This window comes from Primulina tabacum, chromosome 6 (genome assembly GCF_025594145.1).
Source record: "Primulina tabacum isolate GXHZ01 chromosome 6, ASM2559414v2, whole genome shotgun sequence".
NCBI classification, from domain to species: domain Eukaryota; kingdom Viridiplantae; phylum Streptophyta; class Magnoliopsida; order Lamiales; family Gesneriaceae; genus Primulina; species Primulina tabacum.
In genome coordinates this window covers 30729562-30749717 of record NC_134555.1, presented here as the reverse complement: position 1 = coordinate 30749717, position 20156 = coordinate 30729562, and the positions used below count along the sequence as shown (strand labels likewise).

The 20156-nt window shown below is 34.9% G+C and overlaps 1 protein-coding gene across 3 annotated transcripts; it reads right to left on the bottom strand.

Annotated features, from left to right (window-relative positions):
- Positions 1-15076: 15076 nt before the first annotated feature.
- Positions 15077-19036, bottom strand: LOC142548134 (protein trichome birefringence-like 33). Of its 3 annotated transcripts, none has more exons than XM_075656467.1 (6): positions 18815-19036; positions 18300-18514; positions 17208-17379; positions 16161-16360; positions 15889-16047; positions 15077-15443 (listed from the first exon to the last, which is right to left on the bottom strand). In XM_075656467.1, exons 1-6 carry the CDS (start codon positions 19034-19036, stop codon positions 15104-15106), a joined length of 1308 nt encoding a protein of 435 aa, XP_075512582.1. In that variant the 3' UTR covers positions 15077-15103. The 3 variants fall into 3 exon arrangements, with proteins under 3 accessions (XP_075512582.1, XP_075512583.1, XP_075512584.1); XM_075656468.1 differs by having other exon boundaries at positions 18300-18511; XM_075656469.1 differs by having other exon boundaries at positions 18300-18516; positions 18823-19036.
- Positions 19037-20156: the final 1120 nt, after the last annotated feature.

Sequence of the window (20156 nt, the reverse complement as noted above, 5' to 3'; positions counted from 1 at the left end):
ACCCCTTAATTAAGTAACTTAAATGAGTTCATTTCTTAATCACCTCAAATAATTAAATTAAATCCTCAAACCTCCCTTACTAACTTAAATGAACTTATTTGCTAGCTAAATTAACTTCTGAAAATATTTTCTGGATCTTAAATTCTATCTCAAAACTCCAACTCCGGTCCGGCCTCACTGAAATAACTGAAACGCTAAAATCAAACTACTGAACTGAAATAATAAATAATTAACTTCAAACAAATGCATTTAAAATAATTATGCAATGAAGTCAATTAAATTTAAAAATCTAGAATTATGCATGGCTTATACGTCTACTGATTTACGGGTTCTACATATTTAGCATTTATTCTTTTTCTTATCCCTATTGTGAGTCATATTCAAGTGTCTCTCATAATCAAAAAAAAATTTCAGATTTCTTGGCTTTGCGCAGTCTAAGTGAGACAGTTGCGAGTGTCCACGATTTGAGTCTGATTGGTTTGATATACAAGTACAAAGCCCGAGCACATCTTAGAAAGAACTATCAAATTCGAGTGAAAACACTTGAGTGCGAGCGTCATTTCTTTGGAGTGACCGGTGAGTATTTTGTAGTGAGGAGAAAAAAAAGAGAGAAAAAAAAAGGGAGTCGAGTGAATTTTCATTGGAGTGACCAGTGAGGATTCGTGGTGAGAAAATTTATTCTTTATTATTTTCTACTAACCTTTTTTTGCAGGTATAATGGTTGACAATCGTGAAATTCAAACAATGTTGAGAGGGTTGGATAGAATATGGGAGAAGGAGTTTAGGCCTCTACGTGAGAGGTATAGGCGGAGTGAAGGAGAGGAGAGGTATGATAGGCAAGATGATGGGAATAGACGAGGTAGTAGATTTGGGGGGGATAGAGCTTTGCACGTGCATCATGGTGATGATAGGCGATGTGAGGAGAATAGAAGAGTGGGCAGAAGAAGTGAACGTGATGTGGGTAGGGAGTCATTGACACCCAATTGGCGGACGAGCTTGGAAGAGGAAATTATTGCTAGGCCAATGAAGGATTCGAGACGTGAAGCTACCAAATATGAATATCAAGGTACAAGTAAAAACTCAAATTCTAGTACTTTTGATATTATATGTTGTTGGTGTTTAAAATTTGGGCATGTTATTAGCCAATGTCAATGTAAGGAGCTGACAGTAGTAGAGTCGTCGGTTGAACTTAAATCTCAAGTGGAGGTTGAGATTGTTGGAGAATTTGAACATGAAGTTGAGGTTGTAGAAGAACCTGAATTTGAGGTTGTGGTTGAGAAAGTTGTTGATGATAGTATTCCACTAGCTGATGAGTCGAATGATGTTAAATTGTGTACAGTGGAAAGTAAATCATTGAGTGGTAAAGAAATGTGTGATTTGTCTATTAAGGAGGAGGAGAATAGGCAAGAAGAAACTTTTTTGCTCAAAACATTTGAAGAAAAACATATTTCTTTTTCTCAATTCAAACGAAAAGAAATTATTGATGATCAATTGAAATGTATTGAAAAGAGTGGAAAAAAATGTGATATGGTCGAAAGAATGAGAGAACAAAAGAGTGAGATGGCCATAGAAAGAAAAAAAGAAAAGAATGCTGAAATCAGAGAAAAAGAAAAAGAGGCCAAAGAAAAATAATTTTAAGGCCCAAAAGAGTGAGGTTGAGAGTTGCTTATTCTTGCATAAACCCTTTCATGTACCTTTGTACAAAGTGTTTTATTCTCATTATGATGAAATAGCCGGTTCAATCCCGAGCATTGTTATTTCTCCTTTGCAGGATTTTGGTGAAGTCGTGATGAGGAGGCAAACAAGTGTTGATGATGGGACAATGCGATGGGATGGCTCATGTGATGTTGAGAGCCATCATCGTGAGGTAAGCGTAGTTGTCACCGCAACGACTATGAGGTATGACTTTCTTTGCTATCTCAATTCTTTGTTATGTTGTTTTCCAGAGTTTGGGGAACATGCTACAAACGTGGTAGTTGTGAGGCCTAATTTAAGTTTTACTCTTGTCTCAAATTGTGGGGACCCGGACGCTAATCATCTTCTTAATCATCTTTGAGACTTAATTATCAATTAAGATAAACATGGTCTAAAAATTTTTCTTTTTAAAAATGTAAGTGCGGAACGTAATAGAATTTAACTAATATACATTTCTATATAAAAGTACAATAATGTACAACACTTATTCAAACTAGTCTAAGGTTCAACTACTAAATTTCAAGTATTAAACCAAGTCTACAATAAGTCCGGAATCACCACTCTAACTCATCTTCTCTCATCATCTTCTTGACCCCGATCCTGCCCCACCTGTTGTCATGCACACATACAAAACAAGACAACAGCCGGATACTCCGGTGAGAATAAATCCCAGTATAAAACTTGTATACATGCATGTCATGCCGTTTAATACAAATCATAACACATAATCAGTAATTATGACACATTAGTGAATACAGATAAAACAATCTGACTCTTACTCTTTAACTTGACTAGTATCTAAGTTTAGGGATCCCGGTGTGAATAAGATGTAACAGGTCTCCCACCTACTCTCCCAATCGTGGTGGCGTTACATCTTATTCCTAAACTTCGGTCTGGTCTGTATCGAAATCTACAATCGGAGTGAATCTGATCCGAAGCATCGATATCACCGAACGTTTAGAAAATTGGCGTATCTACCAATGACACTCCTATCTCAGTACATATATATAAATCAATATAAAGTACAAACAAAACAAGTATGTGATTTTGTTGGGAAACTCAAATTGAATCTCATTTGAGTTGTGTCTTCCCCAAACAAACATTGAATTATACCTTTGTCTTCCCGGTCTGACGAAGACGAAATCTTGTATTCCAATCTGTCCATACCCAGTCTGGCAATGACAATCACATAAATACTATATCAGTATATAATTCGATTCAAAACCTGTTCTGATCAATACTCAAATCAGTATATAATCTGATCCATATCTGCACAAGGTACAATCTAATTCATATCAACGATATCATCGAAATCATTACTGAATCTGATCACTCTAAATCAACTGATGTTTCGACGGCATAACAATACAGTTTCGATATCCCCGTCAATGTCAACATCACAGATATAATATCAGAATTCATAATCAATATCAGTACAATTCATAATCTCAATATCTGTACACTTAAGATCAGTAACAACACAACTCTGATATCAAATCCCAATCAATATCTTTCGAAAATCATAACAATTGCATAAACAATCTATTCTTCAATCTGAGTTCAATTATACGATGTCTACTGTATCAGAAACACCATATATGATTCCTATCAAATTCTGACAATATCATAATTTCAAATCGTGTCTAAACGTAACAAAACTTACGTCCAGTTGTAGCCTGCGTTGATAGGAACACAGTACTGAAGTCGGATTCAAATTCTGACGGACGGATTTTGCACAATCGCAAAAGAAATATCAATTCTCCCAGCGTTTCCCTTCGGATTCCTTTTGCTGAATTATTATGAATTGTAACATATATACATATATATATATATATATACACGTTGCACCTAAAATGACAAGTGGCTTGTTCTTGTTCTGCATGTCGCGCACATATGCGCGCACAAAGCCGCGCATATGCGCCGGAGGTTCGGCCCGGCACCTTCCGCATTTATCTTCTCGCGCATATGCGCGACATATCTCGCGCATATGCGCGAGATGTTCTGTCTCGCACATCCCTTCACTCGCGCATATGCGCGCCTCCAGCCGCGCATATGCGCCCAAGGTTCTGGACGTTCCGCGCATGTGCGCGGGGACTCTTCTTGCACCTCATGTCAAATCTTCTTTCGGCTCTCCCGGTCTGATCCGTTTCGTTTATAATCATCTCAATTAATAAATAAATCATTTCAAATTAATCTCATATTACAGTAATAAAATCTCGGGCCTTACATTTCTCCCTCTCTTAGATCTGAGTTCGTCCTCGAACTCGCAAGTAATCAATTCTGACATATCAGAAGGAATGTATACAGAGTTTAAATAAGAAACTCATCTCAATGAATCCATTTTGAAATCTTAATCTCATGACAAATTCTGTCTTTCAGATAGTCTCTTTGATGCCCTGTCAACTTACTGTATTTTCAATAATAGAATAGTCTTCATTCTGAAATATCTTTCTTGTACGGATCTGTGATTCTAAATTGGAATAATAATTCAAGAGCATAATATCATAATACCCTTCGAATTAACTCTGACAGAATCAATCTCACAATACTGGCTATACAACATCCGTATATACCAATTCATAGCTCATAATAAATCAATACCATCATCTGTTACCAAATCTGTTTATCCCATTCAAGGATATATTAAATCTTCGGCCCCAAATACCAATCGTCACCATCCGACGTTGGCATATTAAGTCTGTCTGGTCTGAGCTATCTTCATTATCTTCTGAATTAGCTACATTTTTTTGTCATATCCTGACCGTATCAGATCCTATCTCAGGTATCTCCGAGATATTATTCTTATACCAAAGAAATCTGCAGTACTCACTGTACAATGTATCGTCTGAAACTATTTCATTATCCATCTGGTTATCTGATAACTATTATCGTACAATAATTCACACAACGACAATATGTCATATCAACTGGTGCTAGCATCCAGCACTGCAACTCTCTGGATATCTCTCAATATCCGGATAGTACACTCTGGCTATCTGTCAGTCGGTGGATAATATATGAATGAGTTCATGGTATGTTCAGCCACAATTACAAACTCAATTAAAATTCACAATCTGATATAATCTATTTCAACATTCTGGTCAATCTGACTATTTCTTTGACATCGATCTTTGTCATCTGGTCATGTGTGTACGTCATCTTGTACAACTACTAGATATAAATTGAACAATCTGTCAATCACAATCATATTATATCACAATCTGGAAAGTATTGCAGTAGTCTCATTACGAAATTCATCGAAATATACTCCCCATGTCTAATCAGAATTATACTAATTCTGTAATAAATCTTCTGATTTCTATCTTTCTGTCTTCATTTATTGACGATTCAGACATTTCAGTACAAATTCTGCCAACATTTCAGTACAAATTCTGTCACAACTGATTTAATCTGTCTATGTCAAAACTATCTGTTCGAATATCATACATTCTCAGTCATCAAAATGAAAACTGAATCCCCTACGGTGCGTTTTTGACACTATCTGTCATTTTAGATTCGAACTATTTGGTACAAACAAATCAGTTAATAATATAAATTAAAAAAATATACCTACCTGGTATTCGATTCTGACTATCGATATCAAATTCTGTCGTGCAAATCAGAAAGATTTGACATCACAAGATAATCATTCTCATACAGTGAAAATCACATATCTGCCATTCTGATCGATATTCTGCTCTGATTATCAAATTTAAGTTCTGAACATTCTGGTTAAATCTCTGGACTGCCGTAATTCTCGAATTCAGCTCTGATTCGGTTTGAATAATCTGTATCAAACACTGACTCAGAATAACAGTACTATCAAATCATATTCACAATATCACTAATCTATACTGATCTAGTGAGTTCAGTAAACTCATAAAACGGCAATTTCTGGCAATATTGTCAATTCTGACTAATCAATCACGTCTTCATGTCGTTCTGATCAACTGCTATATATCATCTGCAAATATAATATGCCTCCAAACCATACAATCTGTATCAAATACTTATTTAGAAGCTAACAATTCCCAAGCAGTTCAAAACATAATCGGATAAGATAATCTGCCAACTCAGACAAAAATAAATTTCTGACATTTCTGAAATTTCTGATCTTTCTGATATCGATATCGTTCTCAGTCACTGATCACAATCTCAACTGTGTCAAAATCAATCGGTATATTAACTTCAGATATCGCTTATTCTGAATACAATCTGTTTCAAGCAAGATTCTTATCTGAATAATTTCTGTATACAATAATCACAATTCTTAGAGTATTCAATAAAATCTTCAGAGGTTCGATTCAATCAATCAGATGCTGCAAATATATCAAAATATCATAGATACAAAGAGCGTGAAATCATCAAAATACCTCTGAACACAAGATTTATCAATCTATAGACAGAACTGAATATTTCCAAGAGAAGCACTAAATCAGATGTAACTCTTGGTCAGTATTCTTCTACCGATATTTCAATTCTTTCAATTCATGCAGTGACATTCTGTACATTCAATATCATTCTGTACTGAATTCTAAAACACAAACAGTACCTGGTATCAATTCAATTCTGAAATTTATCTTCATGATATAAAGCAAATCCAAGATCTTATCTAGGAAGACGTCAACCAACTCGTACATCACTTGGCAAATCTGCCAATACTAGGCTCGATTTCAGCATGTCTACTGAATACATAAGGATACCATCTGCTCCTTTCTGTATCAATCGAGTCATAAACAATACAGATATCAAAGGAATTCTAGATCTAGAATCCTTACCGTGGAATTTCTACTCATCAGCCCTATCTGGTCTGAATCTTATATTTTTCTGGAAGGAATCTACAATAGTTCTGCACTTGTTATGCCACTATATCATCAGGTGTGTCCTGTGTCTGTTCCTCAGTCTTCTGCTCCCTAAAATCTTCGGGAACTTCTCTGAGGACAAACTCTAGCAAAGTGTCCCGGCTGTCTACAAATATGGCAACTACTAGTCACTCCCTGGCATTGATCTGTGGGATGTCTCCCTCCGCAAGTTCTGCAATATACTCCAGTATAACTTGGGCTGGAACCACTGGAGCTAAACGAATCGCTCAGTCCGCTTCCTAACTTCTTAAACTGTTTCTTTCGAGCTTTCAGCAAATCTTGCTTTCCACTCGTACTGCCTTTATCAAGTCTAAGAGGGAGTTGCTGTGTCGGGAGTTGAATCACATCTAACCTTTCTCGTTGTCGAATCAGACTCACCTCAGCTCTCTTTGCCCTACTCAAAGTATCAGCAAAATGGTAAGGTCGCTGCATATTTATCAATGCAATTATCTCTGAATTCAATCCTTTGATGAACTGCTCCGCTACCGCTTCATCATTTTCAGCTATCTGAGGAACAAAACACAGTAGAGTAGAGAATTTAGCAACATATTCTTCAATATTCAGTTGGCCTTGTTTCAAATTCTCAAACTCTGCTTTTTTGTCTTCTCGGTATGAAACTGAGAAAAATCTTTGATAGAATTCAGCTTTAAAGACTTCCCACGTGATCACAGTACCACGTTGTTCTAATATTCCTTTGATTGTAATCCACCAACTTCTGGCAGCCTCTCGTAACTGGTGGAATACCAGTTTAATTCTCTGTTCATCTGAATACTTAAGCAAATCGCACAACAGTTCTATGTCATCTAACCAATTCTGACACTCTTCAGATATCTCAGTACCCCTCAAAATCGGCGTTGAAACGACTGAAATTTCTTCAACTGTATTTCCATCGGAGTTTCTGATATATCTATCTGTTCAACCGAAGTACTGCCCCGTTTTGAAATTCTTCTAGGAGGTATATCTGATTACTAAAACCATTAGTAACCCAAATACTACAAACTTGTTCCATTCTTTCTCGGATCATCTTACTGCTGATCATGAATCAGATCTGAATCATACTCAATAATACATAATACCAACTCAAATCGAATAATCAGGTAAACATGTATTTCAAAGCAGTAAATCATAGTATCATGCTAGCATACATAATGTAAATCAACATTAAAATAAATCTCATGCTAGCAATCACATGCAAGGAAAGAAAACTCAATCTACCCCGCTCATTCTCTTCTATCTCAGTCTGAAGGATCTATCGCTCTGATACCACTTGTTGTGGGGACCCGGATGCTAATCATCTTCTTAATCATCTTTGGGATTTAATTATCAATTAAGATAAACAGGGTCTAAAAATTTTTCTTTTAAAAAATGTAAGTGCGGAACGTAATGAAATTTAACTAATGTACATCTCAGTATAAAAGTACAATAATGTACAACACTTATTCAAACTAGTCTAAGGTTCAACTACTAAATTTCAAGTATTAAACCAAGTCTATAATAAGTCCGGAATCACCACTCTAACTCATCTTCTCTCATCATCTTCTTGACCCCGATCCTGCCCCACCTATTGTCATGCACACATACAAAACAAGACAACAGCCGGATACTCCGGTGAAAACATGTATACAAGCATGTCATGCCGTTTAATACAAATCATAACACATAATCAGTAATTATGACACATTAGTGAATACAGATAAAACAATCTGACTCTTACTCTTTAACTTGACTCGTATCTAAGTCTAGGGATCCCGGTGTGAATAAGATGTAACAGGTCTCCCACCTACTCTCCCAATCATGGTGGCGTTACATCTTATTCCTAAACTTCGGTCTGGTCTGTATCGAAATCTACAATCGGAGTGAATCTGATCCGAAGCATCGATATCACCGAACGTTTAGAAAATTGGCGTATCTACCAATGACACTCCTATCTCAGTACATATATATAAATCAATATAAAGTACAAACAGAAGAGGTATGTGATTTTGTTGGGAAACTCAAATTGAATCTCATTTGAGTTGTGTCTTCCCCAAACAAACATTGAATTATACCTTTGTCTTCCCGGTCTGACGAAGACGAAGTCTTGTATTCCAATCTGTCCATACCCAGTCTGGCAATGACAATCACATAAATATAATATCAGTATATAATTCGATTCAAAACCTGTTCTGATCAATACTCAAATCAGTATATAATCTGATCCATATCTGCACAAGGTACAATCTAATTCATATCAACGATATCATCGAAATCATTACTGAATCTGATCACTCTAAATCAACTGATGTTTCGACGGCATAACAATACAGTTTCGATATCCCCGTCAATGTCAACATCACAGATATAATATCAGAATTCATAATCAGTATCAGTACAATTAATAATCTCAATATCTGTACACTTAAGATCAGTAACAACACAACTCTGATATCAAATCCCATCAATATCTTTCGAAAATCATAACAATTGCATAAACAATCTATTCTTCAATCTGACTTCAATTATACGATGTCTACTGTATCAGAAACACCATATATGATTCCTATCAAATTCTGACAATATCATAATTTCAAATCGTGTCTAAACTTAACAAAACTTACGTCCACTTGTAGCCTGCGTTGATAGGAACACAGTACTGAAGTCGGATTCAGATTCTGACGGATGGATTTTGCACAATCGCAAAATAAATATCAATTCTCCCAGCGTTTCCCTTCGGATTCCTTTTGCTGAATTATTCTGAATTGTAACATATATACATATATATATATACACGTTGCACCTAAAAAGACAAGTGGCTTGTTCTTGTTCTGCATGTCGCGCGCATATGCGCGCACAAAGCCGCGCATATGCGCCGGAGGTTCGGCCCGGCACCTTCCGCATTTATCTTCTCGCGCATATGCGCGAGATGTTCTGTCTCGCACATCGCTTCACTCACGCATATGCGCGCCTCTAGCCGCGCATATGCGCCCAAGGTTCTGGACATGCGCGCATTCAAGCCGCGCATGTGCGCGCATGGTTCTGTCTTCCTCGCGCATGTGCGCCCATACATGTCGCGCATGTGCGCGGGGACTCTTCTTGCACCTCATGTCAAATCTTCTTTCGGCTCTCCCGGTTTGATCCGTTTTGTTTATAATCATCTCAATTAATAAATAAATCATTTCAGATTAATCTCAGATTACAGTAATAAAATCTCGGACCTTACACCAATTCTTATGGTTTCCAAAGTAGTGAGATATTGCATGTACCTATTGAGATTTTTGATTTGTCACGATTTTATAAATTGGTGGGACGTCGTGTTAACAATGGTTTGTTTGCATTAGACTTAAATCCATGTGTCGTGTTAAAGGATTGCATGAATGGTACATTGGGCATGTTATATTGATATGATTATTATTTGTTTGGTGATAGTGGTGAAAGGAGCATGAATGAATATAAGAATTTCTATGTTCATGATGAATATATTTTTAAGGAGATTAAATTGTTCATGTTATGTTCATTTTATGAATTAATCACTAATGAGGCGTATTGTTGTGATTTCATCATTGATAAAATTCATGATTATATGTGTTGGTTGCATATGAAGAGGTATGTTAAGTGATGTAGTCAAGGGCGCATTGGATATAGGGAAAGGGCATCTAAGCTAGATTTTTATATGTTGCATCAATTATATCTTATTTCTAGTAGACTATGGTCGTACTCATGTATGAATATTATTTTGGTGTTGACTAGGTCTAAGAAGTGGAGAAATCTGATATTTGTAATATTTAGTGATAATTTATCATGTGGTGTCAATTTTTATTTGGTATGTGGTAAAGTTGATGAGTTTATAGGAAAGACAACGGGGATGTTGGGATTTCCAGTGCAAAAGGAGCGAGCAAACAATAGCACCTACAAACATGAATTTAAAGGTAAGCATGTTGATAATTTAATTCTTTTTATTACTAACTTGCTTCGTTTTTGCGTAGGTAGAAAAGATTTGAGGACAAATCTTTTTGAAGAAGGGGAGTATGATACGAATCTGACCGAGCGTGGCGTGCAAATGATTGGAAGGAGATTTAGAGAGCGTCGTTGTTTCGGACCTTCAAGCTCAATAATGATGAATCAAGCATATCCAAGCAAGTGGTGGAGTTCAACAAAGAATATAATGAAGGAGTCCCGAACAACCAAGCATATAAATGCAAAATGGCCTGAGAGAAGCAGCGCAGTAGCACGTGCTAGCGCAGATGTGAAGAAGCAGCAGCACGCACTAGCGCAGATGTGCAGGACTGCACGTGCGTCCGCGCCAGAAGCAGTGCAGTGCGTGCGCAAGCGCAGATTAGCAGAACTCCGCGCGCGCCCGCGCCAGAAGCAGCGCAGCCGCGCGCATGCGTCCGTGCCAGATGTGGCGCCACCGCACGCACCGTGCTGGCAGATGAGCAGATCCTTGAGCGCAGCTGTGCGAATTCACGAGCAGCTGCGCGCGCCGCCGTGCAGAATTTTTTGCGCAACCCTAATTTCTGATTTTCTTCTTTGTTTTGGTTATTTAAGCATTGTAAAAACATTATGAACACAGATTATTGAGTTTTATAAAATTTCTTTGAGTTTTCTCTCAAAATTTCAAGGCTTTTGCTTTGTTCATCAAAAATCAAACTTATCAAGGATTTATTCTTGTGGCGTTTGTCGATTGATTTCATACGGATTGTCAAGGACAAGTTCTTTGAAGGTTCGTCTGTTTCTCAATTGTTTTAATCGTGAATATTTGTTGCTAAGTTTTATCACTTAGAGGTGAATATCACAAACCCATACTTGATTCAAAAGATCGGGACAACACGAATTCCTTGTTCGTTATTAAATTGAGGGCGCGATTCATATTTAATCGTGTTTGCTTTTTATTCGTATGTGGATTCATATCATGGCATCTCAATAGAAGCTGAAACTTTGTTTGAAGAAATTCAGGCTATTTAGACCAATCTCGTCGGGGTAATGACTTCCATTTCTGATTTCAAGTCAACTCAATTTTCGCACACTATGAGGTTCGATTCTATAAAGAAAAATACCATGGGAAGACTGCAGCAAATCCAAAAAGATGTAACTTCATTATTTTTCCAAATGGAAGAACTTCGAAAAGACAGAATGTCAGCTGAAGCTCATTTCCAAACTCAAGCCTTGGTTACAAGACGTCTTGATTTTCTGGAAAGTACTGTCTCGAAGAGAATGGATTTACTGCAAGATATCCTGATGAATGCAGTTTCTAACCTCTCCTCAGATGTGCGGATCTTATCTAAAAAGGTTGATGAGTTTGACAAAAAGGGGGAAGAACAAGAAGAAGGAAAAGATCAGCCAGAGAAATCTTCGAAGTTGATCAAGAAGAAATAGAAGACTAATTTTTTTTGGCATATTTTAATGAAGATTATTTTAGAGGATTCTTTATTCTTTTAAAGAATTCTTTGTACGAATCTATAAATTGAAAGTTATTTTATCTACAATGAGTTCACTTGATCAGTTTCAGTTCTTACCTTCTAAGTTTTGTCAAACACCTAAAAGGGGGAAATTTTTGGAAATTGAATTTCTGATGTTTGACAAACTGAGCATATAACTGATTTGAAAGAATGATATAAATTGATATAATATATGCAACTATCGGAAGGCAACTGAACCAGCAACTGAACTGAACTACGCATGCAGCTGATTAATCAGTTACTACAAACACTTGTGAGTTTATCGTCTACAATCAATCACCTGATCCCTCAGTTGTACACATCATCAGTTAAGACATTCAACCGACAAAAGATAACTGCAACAAGTAGTGGGATCGCAGCATCTCAGAAAGGCTTCAGTGTACGACTGTCAGAAGAATGTTGACGTGGCAAGAAACGGATAGAAAAGTTCAAACTGTATTTAATATTATCGTTGGAGGGAAGCCTATAAATAGCAGAGAAGAACAGCTAAAGAAGCGCTTGAAACTCTTGAGTTTTTGAATCCTTGAACAACTATCGATTTACAAGTCAGTTACTCTGGTAAAATCCCTATAGACACCAAAGCTCACGCTTACTGCATACATTCATAGCTTTCAGGCTATACCTCGAGCTTTCAACAGGGCCGGCCCTTTCCAAGGGCAAACTGGGCCCATGCCCAGGGCCCCATTCTGATGGGGGCCCCAAATTTTTTTAATATATATATATATATAATAGTATTGAGACCCAAATAATTACTTTAATTTTATTATATATATAATAAGACCTAAATATGATAAAAAAATTATAACAGCAGCATTTTCAGTACTCAAATCGTAAGACTCAATTTTCGATTTCGGCGGATGAAGCTATACGATCTGACCAATCTCTAACCTCCATTCCAATTGTCTTCTATCAATACAAGAGGACCATATTATAAGTTTCGCCCATGGCCTCTTTTTTCTTAGGACCGCCCCTGGCTTTCAAACACAAGCTGTATTATTCGATTTTGAAGAGATCACTTGTGTTAGATTATTTCAGCTCTTTTGTGTACTGTAAACAAGTTTGTTACTAAGAGTTTCAGTTTGACATTGTTAAGTTCAAAACTGAAGTGGGTGTGTACAACTGATTGTATTGATCAAAATCTTTTAGTGTATATCATATCCTTGAGATAGAAGGGGTGATGTATGAATATTTAAATCTCTTAACATCCATAAAATCTTGTGTCATCGTATTTCTATTTATATTCTATCTATCAGTCAGTTTGTTTCCGCACGTTATTTGTTAACTGATTGATATTGACTTACAAGATTCTCGAATATCAGTTTATCACTAAACTGACTCATGAGTCCAAAAGGTCTTGAAAATAGTAATGTTTATTCAATCCCCATTCTAAACACTTTTTCACCTTTAACAGATCCTTTCAGAAGAGATAATGAGTGATATTTGATTATAGTTGTTGGAGACAATGAGAGATATTTAAAGAGTTCCGTTGGACATATCTAAAGATGCTTGTTTGAGAGATATCGAGATTTATTAAAAGATACATGCATATATTTATTTATTTTTTTTAAAAAAATATCACCAAATATATGTTATATTTTTGAATAATTTTATTCATGTAATTTTATTAATAAGAAAAAATTTTATTTGTTAAAATATAGAAGATGATTTGACAATGATATTTGAAATTATTACTAAAAGAGCTATTAAAATATGGAAAAAACAAATTATGGAATAAACTTTTTTTTAAGTTTGAAGAGCAAGGTGTCTTAATAATTTAGAACAAATTATGTTACAAAAGTCATAAAAAAAAATATTTTGGGATTGATTATCGTATTGGGGTGACAAAAATATAAATTGTACGAAATATTTAGCTTTCTATTCACTTGTTATGGAAAAAACTGAGTTATCCGGAGAGAACGATCCATATTTTTAAAGTAAGTGGTAACAAACATCGACTATCATCGTTTGACATTTACACATCAAGAGTTGAAAGTAGACCCGAACATGAAAACCGTATAACCAAAATTTGACTGTGTCTTAAAAATCATAATCGAAATCAGTTTTTGTTTTCAGTTCCAAACCGAATCCAGACTCATAAAATTACGATTCAATTTTGGCTCCTTATTTTTGGGAATCAGAACCGAAATCATAAATCAGTCTAAAATTTTACGATTTTATAGTGTACATACAAGCCTTAAAATTATATTAAATTTTATAAATTAAATTTAATGTCTTATTAGTATATATTTTCAACAAAAAATAAATATTAAAATTATTTTTATTGTATAATCATTAAATAATTAGTTTTATTGTCCCAAATAATATGTTATTAATTTTTGCCTTTAAATTCAAAAAATAAATTTTATGTTTAAATCGTTACCAGAACTATTAGAAATCGGAATCAGAACTATAATATTCATGGTTTTTTATTTTGGTTTCACATTTCATGGGAAAGGTTTTAGAGCCGTGGTCAGGCATATCGAGAGAGAATATCTATCTAATTGTATAAGCACATTAATGTTTGTTACAATGTTTTCTTTAATGGATTGTTTGATTCCTATGTATGACTCCGAGGAGTATAATAACTCTCTAAAAACATTAAAAATGTCTTTATATATACTCCAATTTTTTCCTCTAAATTAAGCATAAGAAAAAAAAAATGAAATCTAATTTTTTTATTGCAAATAGTAAAATTAAAACTATCTCATTTATTATATAAAGATATGATTTTTTTAAACAATTATTATAGAATCTATATTACTACTTCTAAGTATGTGCACATGAAGTGAAAAAAAATAAATCAAACCCCTGAAGCGGAAGTTGCAACAATTGTTTGACATTAGACAAATGAAGTACATTAATTTATGAGTAGCTAAAATGGAAATAAAATAAAATCATTTTCGAAGCTGGCAAAATATTGAAACTCACACAACAATTAATACATCTATTCTATAGTTTCAAGAAGCCAAAAAATTCAAACAATTGACAAAGTATACCTATATATAATTTTTTGTTGTCCCTTAAATTTTTCCTGTCTTAATGTGGTCTAAATGAATTTTCATGCTTTTCCAGAGCTTCCTGCAAACCGAACCCTTCGACATTTCCATTACCTCAAGGATAAAAAAGCTTAGAGAACAAGAATTCATTCCAGGTATCAGGAACCCCAGGCAGACACCAATGCACACAATCGGCGTAACTCATCGGATTTGCAATCTTTTCCGGAGTTAAAGGGACCCACTGTTTCTTGTATACAGACGAATGCGCGTCTTTTCGGTAACCCGAAATTTGCGTGACATTGAGAAATATGATGGGAAACTGTGATCTGCTGAAAACTTCAGAAATGACTCTCATTATAGGTTTGCTGCACTCATATCCCCAGTATGTTGGATCATCTATCAAGGTTGTTTCGTTGTAGCAGTTCCCATCCGGAAGCCCTCCCCATTCACTACTCCTGCATTGTTTTGAACATTGCTGTCATAATGGGCCAATGGGGGGCGGGGTAGGAAATTGCCAACCCAACCGAACCAAACCCATATATTTTAAGTGGCTGGACGGGTCAGTCCTAGCCAGTTTTGTGTCAAATTAGCTATAAGCGGGGCATGGTGGAGCAGTTTGTAACCCGCTATTAATGAAACAAGAAGAAATATTGTCAACCTAACTCACCAATTTTCTACGACGGGAAACCTAACTTATTTTAACAGCCCTAATTTTAAATTTTTCCTTTTAATAACTAATATATATGCTAGTGAAATTGATTTTTTTTCATATATTTGAATAATTAAGTTGTTAGGTTTTTTTTTTTTAAAAAAAAGTCATTAGAGCAAGAAATAAATATAATATAATAGATACAATTTTGTGATTAATCAAATAATTTACCATTGTTTCAAATAACTTACTTTTGATGGAAAGGTGACATGCTAGTGAAGAAGACTCTCGTTTTCTTGGGATCCATATTTTTCTCACACCATTCCATCATTCCCTCGATTGCCAAACCATATGCTTCCTCTGTTCGCACCTTCACAACGTCTTTTACTTCATCTTCAAAAGAACCTCGCCTGTTTTTTTTTTTATATTTATTTATTAAAATAAAAATAGAAATATATAATGCATACATAGGATTTATGGTACAATTATCAGACAATAAAATAAGGTTAAGAAATAAACTTACAAAATGTTGATATATTCTACTCCTCTGGCCCACCACACGTAACAACCGAAGACAAGTATATCGACTCCTTTCCAGTGTTTCCCATGCACGTCTATGGACCCTTTACGAATTATTCTATCAGTTATTTTCTTTTTTGGGTGGTCTGCGTTTGATTCTAACAGAAGAGGTGCCCAGTAGAACTCGACCGTTGCGTTGTAATCCTGAACACATGATCAAAAGCAAGTTCAAAGTCTGAATTTCCTAAGTTTTAAGGGGAAATTGCAAAAAATCGTCTCGTAAATCGTCATAATTTTGGTATTAGTACAAGAATATGATTTTTTTTCTTTTTCTCTATTTAAATCCTTTTCCACTAACATACTATTTTGTCATCAGACACATCAATAAGATCCGATGTCATGTCAACCATTTAAAGTTCCTGACTAAAAATTATTAGAAGTAAAAAACAAAAAAACAAGAAAGAAAACAATAGTCGAACTGAGACTAACTTTGACGATTTACTAGACCAAAAGCAAAAATAGTCCAAGTTAAGGGACTATTTGGCTAACTTTCCCATATTATAATCAATGTTGAACATGTCTAGCATATACTATTATTGGTTCGGTTAAAATAAAAATAATAATTATTTTGAAGAAATTTACAAGTCAAAAAATTGTGCAACATAACAACTGTTTTTCCCTAATATTTTCATTTCATAATCGGAAAGTATTATATAATTCCTGTATGAGAGAGGCTTATAATTACCACATTTATATTGCTTCCTTTCCTTTTTCCCCCTCTTTTTGGCACAAAGCTGAAATGACTCAGTGTCATGTTAGCAATTTTCTAGTGTCATTCATTCTAACAATATCCGATGTCATGTATGTAGTACTATTAGAGATTTTTTCTCCGAATATTTTCACGACGACATTTTGATCACATCTCAACCAACAGAATGTTTATCCAGAAACAGATGCGGCTAAGCAGAACAATCAAGTAGTTTAATGTTCATGCAAAACATATAAACAATAACAGAATATTTGTGAGGTTTGCAAATAAGACGATGCATACCTTGGCAGTAAAAGCCATATTTGGTCCCGAATATTTCAGGGATTTCCCATTTTCGGCTACGGCTCTGTGGAGCAAGCATACCATGGAAATGTATTGTCCCCGGTTCAAAGAATCTCCCACGAACATCATTCGTTTTCCTCGAAGCGATTCCATAAATAATGTCGCATTGAACCTGCATGTCACATTTGTTGTAATTTCCTATATGTGCATATTACTGTGATTTAATGAGATATCAATTTTAATATAACTCTTATATATTAAATTTAATTTTAATCATCAAGTTTGGTAGCGAGCCAATAATATATAGCATTTTTAAATTTTATTTTTTTAGAAACGAAAACATTAATTTTTTTTCCTTAAAATTTTACAAATTCAATGTATTAAAATTTATTATTGAATTCTTGTAACATGCATTACAAGTTGCAAATAATGCTTGGCTAAAGATTTGATCTTCATTAACAACATATTACTACTAATAAAGAAAGCGACAAACTGCGTTTTGGTGAAATCTTTTTTCTAATTTCAAAATTTCATTCTCGAGTCAAAAATGGGTTAAAAAGCCAATGAAAAAGCCAAAAATGGAAAGAACTGCCATTAAAAAGTAATTAAAGGCATTAAAAAGTTATTGAACAATTTGCTTTTATTATTTTGTTCTCTTTTAAGATGTTCCCCGAATTATAGTATAAAATATATTATAATTTAGTATGCATGCACGCACCGCGTTTATAGGGAAAGACGATGTTTTTTTCGGATTTGGATCTTCTGCTAGGCTGAAAACACATCACCATGTTTTTACACGAGATGATCAACTGATCATCTCGTTTCATCCGACAATTTTTTAAATTTATCTGACATTGTGTGAAGTCCATCAGATGATCATCTCGTATAAATAGTGGACAACCTCAGGTGTTGTGTTTCAACTACAGCAGATGATCCAAATCAATGTTTCTCCGATTATAGTAGGTACCAACCTCTCACATATTTGATAGATACATATGTAAAGATATCATACCTCCAAAAATTATCCATATACATTGCTTCTCTTTAGCATGCCATTGTGTTAAAATAAAAATATAATAATGATAGTAATACCTAGGAAGGGAACACCCATAAGGTTGCCATCTCCACTGTTGATAGCCCTTGTCCGGCCGGCCGTATGCTTGGCATGCCAACTGTGGTTGTATGTAGGGGCACTCCCATTCCTCGTAGATCGGCCACGACTCGTCTCGCACCCATAATCCGTGGAATATATCGCAGTTATTATCACTCTCTCCAATTGCAAATGCCAACTTTTCTTCTACTTTCTCCTCTAACACCCAAAAAAAAAGTAGACACAAACATTTAAATAATCAGATAAAAGTGACATTAAATAAGTAGTGAAGTTATGAAGGTAACGAAATAAAATTCGATATTGTCAGGGGAAGTAATTAAATCGTGTTTTGTATGTATTTGATCAAGATCAAAATGAAAAAAAAATTATAGAAAAGAAAAATCAAGGTAGAGGAGAAGATATATATATGGCTCATTCAGGCCAACCCTTCACTACTGATTGAGGTGATATTAGAAAACTAGAAATGTACAAATTATGGGAAATAATTATGTCATACGAATTTACTTGTGGAAGATGATATAGTTTGGTCCCGGTGAAAAGATCGATCGGTAGTGAATTCCGCCCGGAATATGTAACTTGTAAAGTTTTCACTTTGGAGGATGGTAATGAAAAGGATGAATGCTAATAGAGTAAAGAGATATGGCGAGAGGCAGCCCTTTCGGAAGAGTGTGGTGGAGGCGGAGGCGGAGCAAGGGGAGGAAGATAGTGGTGGCTTCATTTGTTTGAGTATTACAAGTTTCCAATAGTTAGGAGAAATTTAAGTGTGGTATATATATGTTCATCAATGGGAGGATTGAAATGTAATAACTAGAAAATCATGGGAATAAAACTTATAGATTTTAAGAAAATATTACAGGTGAAGTTTCTAAATTTGTTTGTTCGATGGCGTTATTAATGTTTCAGTCGACCTTTGATTTTTTATTGAATTAATTAAATTTTATAAGAAGTGAGAATTAAGAACAAATTTGCATGTGACTTGATTGTGTAACTTGGAATTATTTATACACAATGTACTCTGCATTGACACTTTAATTCCCTATATTTAGGTTAATATAAAAATCATGAGGAGTAGGAAAGTTAATTAACATTAATCTTGAAAAATATGTTTCTCTTTGTAGGATTTAAGATCGACACCATATCTTGGAAATTTAGGATTCTAGTCTTAAAAAGAAAATTTGCATACTAAATTAAGTCGAAGTAACAGCATACACGTTTCTCATCCCATAAATCAATTTTTTTTCCTACTCTGTAAGAAATATGAATACATCTTTTGTTGATTGCATTCGATTTGTTGGGCAAAAAATCAGTAATAACACGTTAATTCATCTTTCCTTCCAAGAGTCAATATGTAGTACACACATCCATTGTAGCTCCCAAGAGCTACAAAATACTAATAGAGATGACAACTTTCTCCACAGGTTTGGGTCCGTGGGGAAAATTCGAAACAGAGACGGGAATCCCTGATTTTTTCTAGTTTGGGTTCGGGTTCGGGTTCGGGATTTTTTAAAATCCCCGAAGTAGTTCGTGGCGGGTATTGGATTACTATCACCATCATCGAACCCACCCCAAAAGTAATATTAATAATAAAATAATAATAATAATATTAGTATTAATAATATTATTTTAAAAATATTAATAATAATAATACTATTAATATTGATATTAATATTAATATTAATATTATCACTAATAATAATAGATAATAATAAATTTTGATTTGAGAAAATCCTCGAATCCACCCTCGTCTTGCCACATTAATATTTTTGAAATGGGGATGAGGGTAGGGTTAGGAAGTTGATCCCGCGGTTTTGGGTTCGGGGATTCCGAAAAAGCGGGGA

Bases quoted from the DNA above. Each gene is read 5' to 3' on its own strand.
- LOC142548134 (XM_075656467.1), bottom strand. From the start codon at position 19,036: ATGAAGCCACCACTATCTTCCTCCCCTTGCTCCGCCTCCGCCTCCACC. The intron at 18,515-18,814 runs GTATGACATAAT...TGGGTGTTAGAG, and splicing joins CATCTTCCACAAGTAAATTC to GAGAAAGTAGAAGAAAAGTT. The intron at 16,361-17,207 runs GTATGCATCGTC...TCATGTGTTCAG, and splicing joins ATATGGCTTTTACTGCCAAG to GATTACAACGCAACGGTCGA.